The sequence below is a fragment of the Malus sylvestris genome, chromosome 3 (assembly GCF_916048215.2).
Source record: "Malus sylvestris chromosome 3, drMalSylv7.2, whole genome shotgun sequence".
NCBI lineage: Eukaryota > Viridiplantae > Streptophyta > Magnoliopsida > Rosales > Rosaceae > Malus > Malus sylvestris.
Genome location: NC_062262.1, coordinates 3,847,369 through 3,862,973, shown reverse-complemented (window position 1 = coordinate 3,862,973; position 15,605 = coordinate 3,847,369). Strand labels below are relative to the sequence as shown.

General features: G+C 37.9%; 3 protein-coding genes across 3 annotated transcripts; 1 reads left to right on the top strand and 2 right to left on the bottom strand.

Annotated features, from left to right (window-relative positions):
* Positions 1-49: 49 nt before the first annotated feature.
* Positions 50-8,648, bottom strand: LOC126615650 (ABC transporter B family member 25, mitochondrial-like). The gene is made up of 19 exons (XM_050283514.1): positions 7,728-8,648; positions 7,530-7,591; positions 7,356-7,399; positions 7,062-7,164; positions 6,770-6,877; positions 6,062-6,145; positions 5,909-5,969; positions 5,252-5,397; positions 5,008-5,124; positions 4,558-4,643; positions 4,062-4,150; positions 3,720-3,775; positions 3,410-3,490; positions 3,205-3,270; positions 3,012-3,104; positions 1,631-1,695; positions 1,384-1,519; positions 606-813; positions 50-564 (listed from the first exon to the last, which is right to left on the bottom strand). The coding sequence occupies exons 1-18, from the start codon at positions 8,332-8,334 to the stop codon at positions 691-693; spliced, it is 2,127 nt and encodes a 708-aa protein (XP_050139471.1). The 5' UTR covers positions 8,335-8,648; the 3' UTR covers positions 50-564; positions 606-690.
* Positions 8,649-9,354: 706 nt separating this feature from the next.
* Positions 9,355-10,680, top strand: LOC126616678 (NAD(P)H-quinone oxidoreductase subunit N, chloroplastic-like). Its single transcript, XM_050284765.1, has 4 exons — positions 9,355-9,890; positions 9,985-10,101; positions 10,196-10,281; positions 10,384-10,680. Exons 1-4 carry the CDS (start codon positions 9,459-9,461, stop codon positions 10,442-10,444), a joined length of 696 nt encoding a protein of 231 aa, XP_050140722.1. The 5' UTR covers positions 9,355-9,458; the 3' UTR covers positions 10,445-10,680.
* A 96-nt stretch (positions 10,681-10,776) lies between these two features.
* LOC126616677 (sister chromatid cohesion protein SCC4) lies at positions 10,777-15,470 on the bottom strand. Its single transcript, XM_050284764.1, has 12 exons — positions 14,962-15,470; positions 14,650-14,791; positions 14,457-14,573; positions 13,829-14,330; positions 13,647-13,685; positions 13,428-13,549; positions 13,184-13,330; positions 12,874-12,963; positions 12,621-12,745; positions 11,812-12,017; positions 11,292-11,416; positions 10,777-11,187 (listed from the first exon to the last, which is right to left on the bottom strand). Exons 1-12 carry the CDS (start codon positions 15,324-15,326, stop codon positions 10,999-11,001), a joined length of 2,169 nt encoding a protein of 722 aa, XP_050140721.1. The 5' UTR covers positions 15,327-15,470; the 3' UTR covers positions 10,777-10,998.
* Positions 15,471-15,605: the final 135 nt, after the last annotated feature.

Sequence of the window (15,605 nt, the reverse complement as noted above, 5' to 3'; positions counted from 1 at the left end):
TCACACAATGCTAGGCGCAATTTGCGCGAAAAAGAAGAAGATACATGTGTAAACACAAATAACCAAAATGATTTACATCTTGTGCATGGATGGATAGAACTAAAAGGACAAAGCCAAATTCTATTGTTTACAAATAGTGCACAAGTGATACAATGGAGAACTCTGACTAACAAATGGAACGGAAAAAATTCCACAATCCTTCCTAAAATGATGTATAAAAGTGAACTGAATTCAATCCTGAGCAGAAAGGATATAGTTAAGAAGCTGTTTCAGGGATTAGTAAGCTAATTTACACAAAATTTCTTCCGATGTTCATAGGCTGCAAAGGTAACAGGGCATGCTTCTCAAAGCTAATCTGGCTTCTGTACAATTTATCATAAGGAACCAAGCAGTACTACATACCTCACATTGTGCTTGAAACTTATTGTGAAGTGAAGACCATAGAAGAACCGTATGGCAAAATACACATGCCATTTATTGATTTTTCAAGCCCGTGCGAGATCCTTGCTTAAACCCAAGTGCATCCTCATGTATACTAATCCAATTTATCTATAAGTTGGTTATCCAATGTGGCTAATAAAGTACCGCAGGACTGACAAAAAAATAGCTTCTTAAGCCACTCTTTCTTATTTTTGGTAGGGAGAGAGGGTCGGAGGAATAGGAACAAGGTCATGCCCCCAATTTAACGGTTTAATCAAGTGCATCAATTGTGTTATTTTGCTGTCCCCAGAGCTGTGCATATCGTCCTGCCTTAGACAAGAGAACATCATGGGATCCCTGCTCAACTACTTTCCCGTTCTCCAGAACTATTATCTGAGATTTGTTTCGAAAAGAGAGGAGTAAGCTAAAAGGAATACGGAAAGATATAGCAATGTGCAAAAGGAATATGAAAATATAAAGGAATCGTAGGACAGAGGGTAGCACAACAATGACTTTGATAACAAGACGTTTATGCCTTGTTTGGTGACTAGGATTGGGCAGCTCACTAGATTTCAATAAATGTTGAAGTGGATGCCCACTTGCATAGTTTGTCAGAGAGAAGGTAAAAGAAGGATTAATTGTGAAGAAAACTTATTCCTCCTAATCCATCTTCTACCTGCACTTGGACAAACTATTCAAGTGAGCATCTACTGTTGAATGCTTTTTCATTCAACATTCATCAAATCTAGCGAGTTATCCAATGCAAGCCAATTGTAGACATCAAACGGGGCCTTAGTAGCTTAAGAGTTCAATAGTTTAAAAGGTATGACAAAACTTCAACTCATATAACACTCTTTCATGGTCACAAACCAAACTTAAGAACGAATTACGGAGTCTTAGATGTTAAGGTGCAAAAGATTTAAAAATGCAGGAGAATCCGCACATAGGTGAAAGAATGCTTACCTCATCGCACTGCATTGCAGTGGTTAGCCTATGGGCAATGAAAATTGATGTTCGATTAGTTGCCAAGGACTTCAATGCAGTTAATATTTCTGCTTCTGTGGTGCTATCTAGTGCACTCGTAGCTTCATCACATAAACTGCGGATGTCAAATAAAAAGAACATCATAAAATAGTCAGCCTACTTTCTCCTTAAAGGATGTGAGCATGAATAAAAAGAAAAAAAATTATGGGAAAAAAAGAATGGTTACAGAATTGGAGGTGCTTTCAAGAATGCACGAGCCAGTGCCACACGCTGTTTCTCACCACCACTTAACTGCACAGAATTATTATCAATTTTTTCAGAATTCAATAGTTCCACCAAGAAGGATTAACAAACGGTTGTGTATTCCTTTCCCCTCCTTTTTCTGTCAGCATCTTATACACTCAACAATAATAAGCAATTTAAAAAAAGGGATATATTGGATGCGGTCCCTAATCCTTAACATTCTTTGATTAAAACCTTAATAGTATTCAAAGTTTGATCAAAGTCCCTTGACTTTGTACACCTCATTATATTACTATTAATATTTATATTTTTATAGTTTTGACTTTAATTGTTTGATCTTTTATGAGATTTATAATCCTATAAATTTAAAATCCCTCATTATAATACTATTAGAAATAGTTACAATAAAAAAATTCCAACATTTTGATTTAGTAAATGGATAAAAACTATGTAAAAATAAGAAATAATAAATGGCAAAAGAATGTATCCATAGTGTTAAAAAAATTGGTACATTTTACTAAAAAATAGGTACATTTCACATATAACAAAGTGGTACATTAATAAAGAAGAATGGGTATATTATAAATAAATTAGGGTACAGATAAAAGATTAAAAAATTATGAGTACGAATGAATTTTTAAAAAATATAGGGGCTAAAAGAAATTAATACATGGGTACAAAATAAAACTAAAAAGAAAATACTGCAAATTTAAAAAAAAATGTTGCAAATTAAAAGTGGGTGCAAACTAAAAATATAAATATATGATACAAAGTTTAGGCATAAAACATAAATATACCATATGTAATTTTTCTATCATTGATTAAATATACAATATCACGTGACGGTATACACATGGTACAAACACAAATAAAACTTTAAAAAATTGGGCACAAAAAGAAACTAATATATGGGTACAAATTAAAAATGAAAAGAAAATTGGTACAAATTAAAAAATATTTGCAAATTAAAAATAGGTACAAACTAAAAATAAAAATATATGATAAAAAATTTAGCCATAAAAATATTTAAAAATATTTAATATATTTTATTATTCAAATAATAAAAATATTTTAACACTAAATGAATATATTTAAAAATAAAAATATTTTATTATTCAAATAATTAGTGATGTTATTAATACCCAAGGACCTTGAACAAAAATTGAAAATGAATAGGATTTTATTCAATGGAGTAACAAAAAGAAGGATGTGAACCTAATTTTCCCTTAAAAAAAACTACAAAAAACTGACTTTGCAGGAGGTAGATGTACGACTCTGCAGAAAACTAACCCTCTGAGAGGGATGTTTATTCCATGACTACAGCAGCAAACAAATTACTATGTAGATAGCATCAGTCTTCTCACCTTGAGCCCTCGTTCCCCTACGACAGTAGAATACTTTTCAGGGAACTTCATGATAGTGTCATGTATTGCTGCACGTCGGGCGGCATCATACACCTAAACAAAAATAATTATTCAGGCCAAGAAAGAGCACCGTAGATTAAACGATAAGCTTTTCAAAGAATAAAAACAAAAGAGATACTCATCCATCTTATACCTCTTCTTTTGGTGCTGAAAGATTACCATAATGAATGTTGTGAAATATCGTATCATTGAAAAGCACCTGCCAACCACAAGATGTTTCCTTATTAGGCTGTTACTACTTAAGACCAGCAAGATCCTGCATAGCCACCTCAGAGTTTGCTGTAGTACCAACTAAAACCAGAAACAAAACAAAATTGAAGTTGCTTATTTGGACTTACCGTATCTTGGGGCACAACACCAATAGACTTCCGTAGACTCTCAAGTGTCACATCCCGAATATCTTGACCATCTATCCTTATCTGCCAAGACAAACTTTTTATGAGAAAGAGAGGAATGCCCATTTGAATCGTGAAATACAATTTATTAAAACCTCTTTACAACTCAACCCTTGCTTGGTCATCTCTAATCAAGTCATATTCATTGACCAAAAAAAATAAAGTCATATTCAATCCAATTCCTTGTTTAGTTACATAGATTGTTAATTTTCAGGGAATATTTCATAGATTGTTACAGAATTAGTTTGCTTACACTTCCAGAATGGGTGTCAAAGAACCTGAAGAGCAATCTGAGAATGGTGGACTTGCCTGCAAGCAAATGCAAATTCAAAACATACACGAACCCATGCATATTGAGTAAAAATAAAATACGCTGTACCATGCAATAGTACTTAAAATAAAAGAAATAATTATGCATGGGCATCACTTGCTTATCCTAATAACTGCCAGGCTAACATCAAGCAATAGCAGCAGAACTATGGTAGAACCATGTCACAAAGGAAGCAGATAAACCATGAACATATAGAATTTCATGTTGGACATTAAATTATGTCAATGCAGAAAGGAACATTGTATCAAGAGATTATCCCCTTACCACTTCCGCTGGTTCCAACAATAGCCACACTCTTTCCAGCAGGTACAACAAATGATATCCCACCAAGAATCTTCCTTTCTGTCAGGTAACTGCATAAATGGAAAAAAAAGAAAATATAGTGCATCAGCAATGGATCATATAAACAATACACTTATAATAATATCACATGCAAATCTGCAACATAAAGATCACGTCTATCATCCAAGAAACCCTTTACATCATCATGCTAAGTTGCTAACTATGTCGACTACTCTATAAGTACTGGATGATATATCAATGACAGAACAGCCAGAGAGAGAAATGCCGGCTCAGAGAAAAGGCAAGCAAAGCCTTCACTCCCACCCAATTTAAGCCTTCTTCCCAGATCCAGTTCTTTTAAACACCCAAAATTATAAAAGAAACAAAGTCTTCAAACTCTCAGCCTTTATGTATTAAAATCAATGATCTTGAAATGCTCCAATAATAATAGAAGGATAGAAAGAGAAGCATGCACCACCTGAAGTGTACACTGTCAAACTCAATGCTTCCCCCGCGTAACTCCAGAGGCTTTGCATCAGCTTTGTCACCAATTTCAACCTTTTCCTATGGTAGTAACGAAAACAAAAGTACGAGTTGAAACAAGAAAAAGGTATTAGAAACTGAAAAATTGTCATCTCACCAATGTACAGGATAACAAATATCAAAATAACGTTAATGGCAAACGAAATCTCTCTCATTCTTATAAAAGTTAAAAGTACAAAGTAAAAACCCAAAAGTAAAAATAAGAGTTTATATTTCCTTCTTGTTTCTTCCTTAACAAGGCTTGAAAATAGGAGCATAGGTTTTGTCTGTTATAAGATAGATTTTCTAATAGTGAATAAGTGAATAAAAATAAAGATAAAGAGAAACACTCTATACATCAACTGAAAGCCAACTTGCAGGTAAACTGTGAAGTTCCTTCATTTACCTCCAGTAACTGAAACATAGATTTCATGTCAACCAGACTCTGTATAGTCTCACGATAAACACTACCAAGGAAATTGAGTGGAAGCGAGAGCTGGAATAGAAGTCCATTCACCATTACCTGTATATTGATTCAACCATAATTTGAATTACCATTTTTTTTTTAACAATAATTTGAATTACCATTAGAGAATCATTTCACAACAAACAAATTTCAAAATCTAAGTCAGCATCTCAAGGAAAATTACCAAATCACCAACTGTCATATTGCCACTCATAATACCATTTGAACACAACACCATAGCAGTTGATAGAGCCGTGCTAAATATAATATTTTGGCCGAAGTTCAGAAAAGCCAGACTGCGTTGTGTTTTTAAAGCAGCATCCTCATACCCTGAAAGATAAAATAACGACAAGCAACAGAAGAAGCATTAAGAAACCATGAAAATAGATTTTACGGTATATGAGTGCGAGATCAATTTAAACTCAGAAAAAAACCTACAATTATTAGTGCAAGCAAACCAAAAATATTTCAGGGAGGAACAAACATGTCGAATACCATGTGAACAAATACCCCAAAAAGCACATTCAATAAAAGTAAAATAAAAGTCGGTTTGGTGGAATGCCACCTGAGATTACCATGCAAACCCATAAATGCAAGAAACAGAAGGAAGCATCAAAGGTTGGTTCAGGAAATAATTTTCTTGAAAAGGAAGCAAGCAGCACCTATGTATGTTGTGAATAAATACATGTTTATGCCTAACTTCAAAATAATTTGACATTTTATGACTTTAAGTTTATCAGAAAGACTAATAGCAGCTTTTACATTTTGTGTACCATGAACTAGTGGGTTTAATTCGTATTAGTTTCCAGACCAATGCTAATTCAGGAAAAAAAAAACTTACTCTTTAGATACTCGTCATATTTCGTGGCTTCAAAAGATTCGTTATTGAAATATTTCACAGTCTGTAGAAAGAAAACAGCATCAGATGATGAAACAACAGAACATCAACTTGTGCATAAAGTGAGTAGAAGCCATACAAAGTACATCATGTTACCTCATAATTTATAAGTGAATCGATTGCCCTTGTACTAGCATCATTATCAGCCTTATTCATGGCCTTCCTAAACTTAGTCCTCCACTATAAAGGCAAGAAAATCATTAACAAAAAGTTCATAAACCAAAAGCTATCAGCATCTCGATAGACAGGATAAGGTGATAAAGTGAAAGATATTTCTAGACATATATCAATATGGCATAATATGCACATATGAATAGAAAAGTACAGACCAATACAGACCACTAATAAGAGAAAAAAGGTGTGACCAACAAGGAATGGAAATTAGAGCATCCCCAAGAGGACTCTTCATATTTAGTTAAAATTAGTAAAAGTTATTTCTGCTAGCTACTTTTGCATTGTTACTCCAACCCTGCTCCCGACTTTAAGTAGTCATGAATGTTTCTAAATTTTTTCTCTCTCCAGAATATTCAAAACGAAGAAGTTTGCTTGCTAATTATATTAAAATATTAGATAGCAAGTCACTAGGAATCACTTTCTCTCCCTCATATGTATGAGATCGTAGAGGTTGGGTAATTTTTAGGGGCAAATAGCTACTAGTATGATGGGGGCATCTTTATGAAACTTCTCTATATTTTAGCTATGGAAATTTCATTAGCTAGTCCTTTGCAGATGCTCTGAGAAACAGGAAAAAAGTGCACAATTCATTCCAGAGACTATAAGCAAACGATTGACAAGAGACAATACCTGTGTGACAGCCAATGTAAATGCGACATAAGCAGCAACTGATAGTGAAGTTATCCATGCAAAAGGTGCTCCAAATTTGTAAGCCAGTATACCTGAAACCATAGATATCTGGAAGGGTACATGTCAAATCAGTTGAATTTGTTCAGAAACTGTAATGTAGTTCTGTTATATATACGAAGTACGAAACAAGATGGAACCTCAACCTTCGTACAAATAACAGCACAAGGTTACTAACTCCAGTGTCTTTATACATGTCAACAAGCTTGACAATAACCAAAGGTACAGATCATACCTCTAAGATGGTGGGTACAACGTTGAACACCATAGATGAGAGAATAAAATTTATTGCTCGGCTACCACGGTCAATTATTCTATTTAGTGCACCAGTTTCTCGACTGAAATTACATTAGACAAGGGATTAACGCAATTGTAAGCAAGCAACTAATAGCTCAAAATATCAACTTTATTGAAAAGCTGTTATTATAAACTAAAGCACAATATCTCCCCAAAGGACAACTAAATTCTCACCCCTCTACAACTAATTCATACATTCTTAAAAAACATGGAAAGTAATAGATATGGATACCTAAGATGATATCGAAGATCAAGGTCGTGCAGATGAGAGAAGACCTGCAAAAAGTTTAAATTGCATTTGTCACGGAAAACTTTAGGATATAAAGCATCTAACTTCTTAGAGTAATCCAAGCATGCTATGTATATAACCAACAAAGGATACATTTGGAGAACGCTACTTTCATACCTTCCTAGATACCGATCGGATTGTTCGCAGCGCTACCTTAGAAAACACGGCAGTCCGCAATTCTGCAACGATATTTGCGCAAAATTTTAGATATAAACAACAACCCAGTTCCAAATTCACGTATATAAACATGTTACTGAAGCATGAATATCCAAAGAAAATGGTATGAGCAAGCAATTACTTCATGCGTAGTAGTACCGTTGAAAGCAGAAGCACAAGTACGTGCAATCCCATATCCAATCAAAACGGAAGCCGGGGTTGCAAAAAGCGCCAACTGGGTCGAATTGGCTGCGGTGAAAGAAGCCAGAGCAGTGGCATTGCCAGTAGCTGAGCTCAACCAATCAACAGCAAGCTTGAAAAGGAAGGGCACCTGCACATTGAGGACCTTCGCTCCAACCAAGAACCCCAACGCAGCAATGACCCTGATGCGGAACTCATAGTTATCTTTCATCCACAAGTAACTGGCTAGAGTTCGGAAAATCTGCACGTTCGTAATCTGTTCGACGGAATTCCCTTTAGAAACTCTAGGAGTCGGGTTGTTCTTGTCCGGCAAAGTGGAGAACAATGACCTCCCGTCCGGCGGAGAAGGGGCGGATGTGGCATCGGCGATGAAGGCGTTGATGCGGAAAGGGAGTATTGATGCTGTGCGGACGGGGTTCGAAGTCAAAGGCTTTGGGAGACGAATGGGGCTGCCGTGGAAGGCGGTTCTGGCGGCGAAGGCGGTTGAATTGAAGCTCCGGTGGGGTTTGTGGTGGAGGAGAAGCCCGCCGACTCTGTACCACTTCGACGCGGTGGAACCCAGCATTCTTCTTGTTGTCGTTGCTTGGACCAAGCAAGGTTATTTCATTGGGAAAATCTGAAAACCCTAAATTGAGAAAACTTTGAATTGGGAGGGATTTACGGAGGGAGGGAAGGATGAATCAGGACGGAGAAGAAGGGAAGGGGGGAGGAAGTCAAGGTTGATTCTTTGATGATTCTGTCTGTGTTAAAACTTAAAAGCCGATGTTCTAAACTTTTTACTTGCTGGGAGTATTTGGGTATGGTGTGGTTGCTGGGCCAAGGAAAGTGGTGTGAGCCCCATGGCGATTGGGAGCACATGTTAGAAAGCGTCAGTGAATCAATCTCGTTTGAAAGTATTTTTGAAATGATTAAAAAAGTATTTCTAAAGAAAATGTTTTTAAGTTTTAAAAAGATTTAAATTTTTCTTATAAGAAACGTCAGTGATGTGTTTTTTGTATGAATCACTTCCACACTTTCAAGATTCACACTTGCATTTTCAGTGAGGATTGATTCAAAAACCATTTTCATCACAAGTGTTTTTGGTCATTTTAAAAGAAATTCCAAATAAGTCATTAGAGATCGTTTGATAACCATAACGAATCAGCATATCTTACATGTGATCATAACAGGTTAAGCTACTCTTTGTATTGTAAATTGATTTACGATAACATCTAAAATATGAACTTTACCAAATAAGATTATCTTAGTTGATCTTGAGAACATTATGAGAACGTCAATGGTATGTGATTCAACAAATTAATAATTTTATAGTGAAACGTTGATGGAATGGATCTCGCTTCTGAACAGAATGTTGGGAAGTAGGTTCTACCACTGCGAGACCCAATCATACTCAAAAGAAGAGTTTGATCCTGGCTCAGAAGGAACGCTAGCTATATCAAGGGGAGGAATGGAAAGTTTTCAAGTGAAAAAAGGCGATACATGGTCTCAAGTACAATAACTTGTATTTTATTCGTCTTTTAAGTAGTCAAGTATTTTTTCTTTTTATTTTAATTTTTGTCAAACATAATAGAAGAAAGAGTTGTGAATTCTTATCTTTGTTGTCCACCATACAAACGCATTGTCTTCGCATTACTTCCCGCTATTGGCATTATCTCCCACACCATCACCACCTTTCCTTCAAGTTAGAATATGGCAGCTGCAAGCTGCTTCAAGCATGGAACAATACTTCCCGTCTCTGCGAATCTCCGGCACAAGCAGCCATCGCCTCGAAGCAGCTTCATCGGAAACAATGAGCTGAAGGGAAACAGAAGCATGATGCTATTGATGGGATTGAGTGGAGGACATGGAAATGGTAAGGCATCCAAGAGGGCTGGAATTATAAGGTGCGGGAGAGGGATAGAGGACTTCATAGGAGGGGACTTGGTGAGGTTTGATCTTGGCCGTTGGCTTTCTGACGTGGAAGAGCACAAGGCCCTCGCAGTCTACTCTCCCCACGAGGGAGGGTACGAGGGCCGCTACCTTAACCGCCTGACTTACCAGGGTTACTATTTCCTCGACCTTAGCGCACGAGGGCTTGGTGATCCCGAGACCACCCTCACCAAGGTCCATCCTGTTTGTCCGGTGAGTTCAGATTTCTAACATGTTATGCTGTCAAACTGTTAGTCGTCATCTAGCTTTTTGCTTTTCTTATTCAAATTTTGTGGTTGGAAAGTAGCCTCATCTAGGGAAGCAGCCCATATCAAGATGGTACTTTCCACCAGAGGTGGATTACAGGCTTGCCGCTCTGCCTCCAAAAGCCAAGGGCCTTGTAGTCTGGATCATTGAAGCCAAGGTATTTACTCTCGCAGACAAAAGCAGAGTGCGAAAATCACTTCCCAAAGCAAAATTGGAACTCAATCACTCTAATGTTGTCCCATGTACTTCAGGTTCTGTCGAAGGCGGAACTGCAGTTTCTTGCTCTGCTTCCCACGCTCCGTCCCAAAGTGAGGGTCATCGCCGAGTGCGGAAACTGGTAATGCCAAATGCCCTTTTGTCCTGCATGTTTAGGTGTTCATGCGTACTTTCATAGCATAGATCATCTTACGATTATGTCAAAAAACCGATATATTGGCAGGAGGAAATTTGTGTGGAAGCCACTCAAAGAAATTTCGGGACTAACTGCTAACGAGGCATGAGAACAAGAGCAAAGACAAACGATGAATTCGAGTCGCTCTCATCCTGCACTTACCGTTGTTTAGCAGTGCTGCATTTTGTTTATCCATGGAACAAGAAATACGCTAAGAGTTTTCACTATCGCTGTTGTTTAGAGGTCCTGCATTTTCCCAAATCACATGTCAAAGTGTACATAATCGTTTCATCCAAACATTGTAATCAATCCGCGTTCATCCGACATACAATTTTGACCATGTAATCAGTCTATCGCATGACATGAAACCAAACAAGCATCTGCATTGCATTGCACTGATGACATAAACTAAGTTTCCCAAGGATCAAGGAATCATGTAAATATGGTAACGTTGCTCGATAACATTATATTCGCCAAAAAATATACAGCATTTCTCGTACCAGAGCTAACAATAGTAACGCTACTCTCTCGCTGGAATTAACCTACTTCACAACACTATACATATATTTCGAAGTGCTCAACTTCAATCTCCTCTAAGTTATCGGTCTCCCATTTTCCCTAAGAAGGGAAAAATAGAGGATGTTTCGAACTGTACAAGTCAATCTAAATTCTCCTCTTCCCACGTCTTCCGGAGTCTAAATCAACTAGCCTTGATGACGAATGAGTAGGCAACTGGGCAGATAGACCAATAGATTCTGGAATGTCAAGACTGTCACTTATGGATGGGCCCATGTTTGCACGGTTGATGTCAACCCCGTGAAATTGTTGTACTTCAACCTTCACTTGTTCAATCTGCAAGTTATATGTACAAGATAAATAATCAGTGTGTGCCCCGTATTGAAAGACTAAATCATTGTTCAGACATGTCAAGCAACTTTGAGAAGTGTTGCCCTCACTAGTTCAATATGGTAAATGGATGAATGTGCATCTGCAAGTCTCTTTTGCAGTTCATCCGCCCTTTTCTTCTGGAACTCAAGATTCTCCAATTCATGTCCCTTTTCGCCTAACTCTTGATACAAAGCTACCATAAAAATAGCATGTATCAGCAGAATAAATCCAATGAAGATTCCGGTTAAAATCTACTCAATTGAGGTAGCTAAATGATGAAATCCGCCATGCTTTACTAATATGCAGAAGGATGAACTAGAATACTACCGCAAACAAATTAAATTTCTTCTGGTTACAAAATATTTTGTTCCAAAACTCTGATACATGAATGCAGAGTGTGGTCATGTATATACACATCTGAAACCATTAGAAAATATCACTTAGCATTGTAAGTAAAAGGATAAATGTAAATTTGATCAGTCCAGTCAGCGCATATCACAACCTAGTGTGTGGTAGGGCTCTCTGTTGCACTAATGGAGAAACCAGATTGTCTGTTCTACATAATGAGCCCAAAAGGAACATATATACCTGTCAGAATAGAGAGCACCGATATCTGTGCTGGGATATCGGAAAGCTTCTTTGCCAATGTTAAGGATGATCTCAAGATCTCTCTGGCCTGTCCAGGATCATGAAGTGCTAGTGCCAAACTCCCAAGGATTGTCAAATACTGTGAAACAAGCTGAAGGTTCCCCAAATGAGTGTGTGTCAACTGCAAACCTTTGGCAAGTTGATTTCTGCACCAAAATGAGATTTAGGAGAGAGTCAATATTGTAAAAAATTCAAGTATCATATCCGTTATCTTGATTAGCTGGATATATAAGTTTATGTACACAAGAACTGAAACAAAGGGTAAGCAAAAAGCAGAGCCTGGAGGACTTGGTTTCCGTAGTAGTAGTTTGTGCTCTTCTCTTTGTCCGTATGGTTGGATCTGTGGGGTTAATCCCTGTGGGTCTCCTAGAAACCAGGGTTCAGCTAGACAGCAAATATTCATCACCTCATAGTTTGAAGGATATTGGTGCACTTTTCTTAGATAGCATTTCAAGGAGTGAATTAATTAACAATATATAGAGGTGAAGAAAAATTTGATACATCACTTGAAAATATTATCCAATATTAATATAGAAACAATTGAAACATCAATGACATTATAAATATGACATGTTAAACTCGAATAAATGCTTTAGGAGATAAAATGGACTCGGTCTAAATGACTAAGGAAACAGAGTAGACAGATTAATCTCCACACAGCAGTCAAATTCAAAACTTTTCCGACTTTAAAACAACAGTTTAAAATCTATAATGCCAACCGCAGAAGATGATACAGGACTTGAATGTACCTTGCTTCCTGTAGATCTTGTTGCTTCATCAATAAAAGACCATACGCGAAAAGAGCACTGGTTTTCTCTCGAACTCCAACAAATGAGTCCATCATTCTGTAAACTGGTCCAATCAAGTCAAGTGCCTGCATCCAAACATCTATTCAGCAATGGGAAAATCCAAAGAAAAAAAAATGAAAACTACGTGCAATCAAATACTAAATTTTAAAAACATATAAAAGCAACAGAACAGAAATTACAGAAAACCTTTCACCTGTGTAGATGATTCAGAATCACCAATGCAGATGTAGGAGACAGCTGCATAAATTTGGCAGATAGCTTGCATTGATTTGCTCTCTGTCAGCTGCTCATACACAACACATGTAACACATAGTTTAGATGCCAAGGGAAATTACGTCCATATGTCTTATTTGTTTTGTTTACCTTTTACCAAACAGAAAGAAATCTAACAAACATGGTAGAGGACACAAATTAGCATATTGCTCTTTCATTGTAAAAACAATAAAACCTTAAATTTTTGGCTAGTGATACATGGCAGATACTGAAGTTCAAGAAATATTTACCTTTGCAGCTTCAATGTAATGGAAAGCTGCTTCATGATAACAGCCAACAGCATGAGCATACTGCCCCCTGAGCATTTCGATGATGCTCTCACATGTCTGTAAAATTGTTGGGAAGCGCATAAACCAATTTTTCATCTGTACCAATGCCTGCAAGGTGCAAGTATATTGATTTGACTATACTCATTACATGCAGTCACCTTGAGATTAAGAATACACACAAGTATGTCTTGAGACATGCACTTACCTCTTGTGCTTCTACAAATTCAGATCGCGTCAACTCCATAGCCACTTTGTTTTCAAGAAACTGCATTAGTAGCGTCAAATACACACCAGCCATCCAGATAGCAGAGTGTTGCAAATTCACCTCTGCTCAGAAAATTTTAGGAAAGGTTGCTTTAACAATGTTCAAACAAAAATAAAAGCAAGTAACCATGTTATTATAACCATCTCAAAGTGAACTTACCTCTCACACCATCAGTTATTCCAAGCTTCACAAGTTCCTCTGAAAGAAAAAGGAAAGGAATAAAAAATCATCATAATTCAAGTTAAAGTGTGTATCACCTTCAGTCAGAGGCTCATAGAATGACATGTTAATCCCCCTCCCACCCTCCCTTCCCACAAAAATAAAAGGAGTAAAAAGAAAACCTTGGATAGTTTGAATTCCGGATTGTATACGCTTTCCAGAGTCCTTAAAATTTCCTTTTGGACGACTCAACGCAACCATCATAAGATCAACAAGAGCATAAACCGCACTTTTTGGTAGCCATTCCCCATCAAGAGGAGGCGGTGCTAGCTCAAGCTTATCTCCATATGTTCGTTTCATATTTCCAAAATATGCTGGTTCCAGGGACCCCGGGGCAGTTGAACTCCATGTTGAAAGACTAGAGAGCTGGTGTTGAAGCCGAGCCTGTTTTTCAGACAATGCTGACCTCTCCCTGTGGTGTAGATCAAACCGGGAAAGACTCTGATTTACAGCATCGAGTTCCCTTCCCAGCTGCTGCACATGCTGCATTTGCTGCAAATCGGCCTTCATAGCAGCATCCAATCTTTCTACATGTGCTCCAGCATTCTTGTAGTCACATATCCGGAGTCGGTAAAATATGTGCAGCAGTTCATTATAGAACAATAAACCAAGGCATTGTTGCCTCTTTATGGGTGTAACCAAGCAAGAACAAGTTAAAAGTAAAACAAGCAACCATTATCAGCATTACGGAAAGTATGAATTAGAATAAGCAATGTAAAAAACTATTAAGACTGCAAGATGGGAACATACTTTCTGCGGGTCTAAGGACTCCCACACTTCATTGCATTTGGTAACAGCTCGCTCAACGGTACTCTCATCATCCCATTGCATTAGGTGTACATGAAGGATAGAAGTTGCAAAGAACATCTAAATCCAAAATGAGTAAATTAAGCCATGAAATTAACCTACAAGTAATGCTATCTTGCCAGACAGTTTCGTTTACCTGTAACTCGGGATAATATATTTCAGCAGCGCAAACAAAACCGGCCTCCAAGGCGGAGATAGAACTCCGGTAATCCCCTTCGATGATCAGAGCATTTGCAAGCTGAGAATTGAAGTTGCAAGACCATAGCTTGACCGTAATTCTTCAACAACAACACCAATATGAGATTTTAAGTTCCAAATACTTGAACAAAAACAACAATTACAAAAACGAAACGTCAAAAGCTAAAAACGAAATGGGTATCAAAAGGGGTCGGAAAATTAAGCATTAAAAGTAGGGAAATTGAAGGCTACTAGCACTGCTACTACATACTCGTGGCCGGCGGAAGCGGAAAGCTCGAGGGCTTTGTGGAGGATCTGCTTCTGCGGCGGAATGGCGCCGACGAGGTGGTAGCACTGGCTGAGGAGGCTGTAGGCGCGGCACTTGAGGTCGAAGCAGGAAGGAATGGACTTGAGGAGCAGTTGAGCTCGCTCGAGGTGCGACTTGGCGTGGTTGACGTTGTGCGAGTGCTTCAGGAGCAGGGTGGCGATACGGAGGCGCGTTTTGACTTCGACGATGGGGAAAAACGACACGTCGCTTTGGCATATGGCTTCCAGGCACTTCACCGCCCTCCCGATCTCCCCTTTCTGCTCCTGGTGGTCCGCCAGCGCCCACAGCCCCTCCGCCACCGCTTCCATCTCTCTCTCTCTTAATTTTAATTAATTGAGTAATTTCATGGAGAAGATCGGGAATTTGCTGGGAATTTGGGAGGGAGAATCAGTGAGTTGCAGAGTTGTGGACTGTTTGCGTTCAGTAAGTCAAACGACATTACCAATCCGGCGGTCCAGAGCCCCTCGCTTTTTTAGTTGCGTATCTGAAGCATACGGCAGGTCGTTTACATTGCGGAGCATTCCGTCCCATCTATGAGGATTTGATAATTGAATCCCATCTGCGTGCGAAACGGTACATGAAGATAC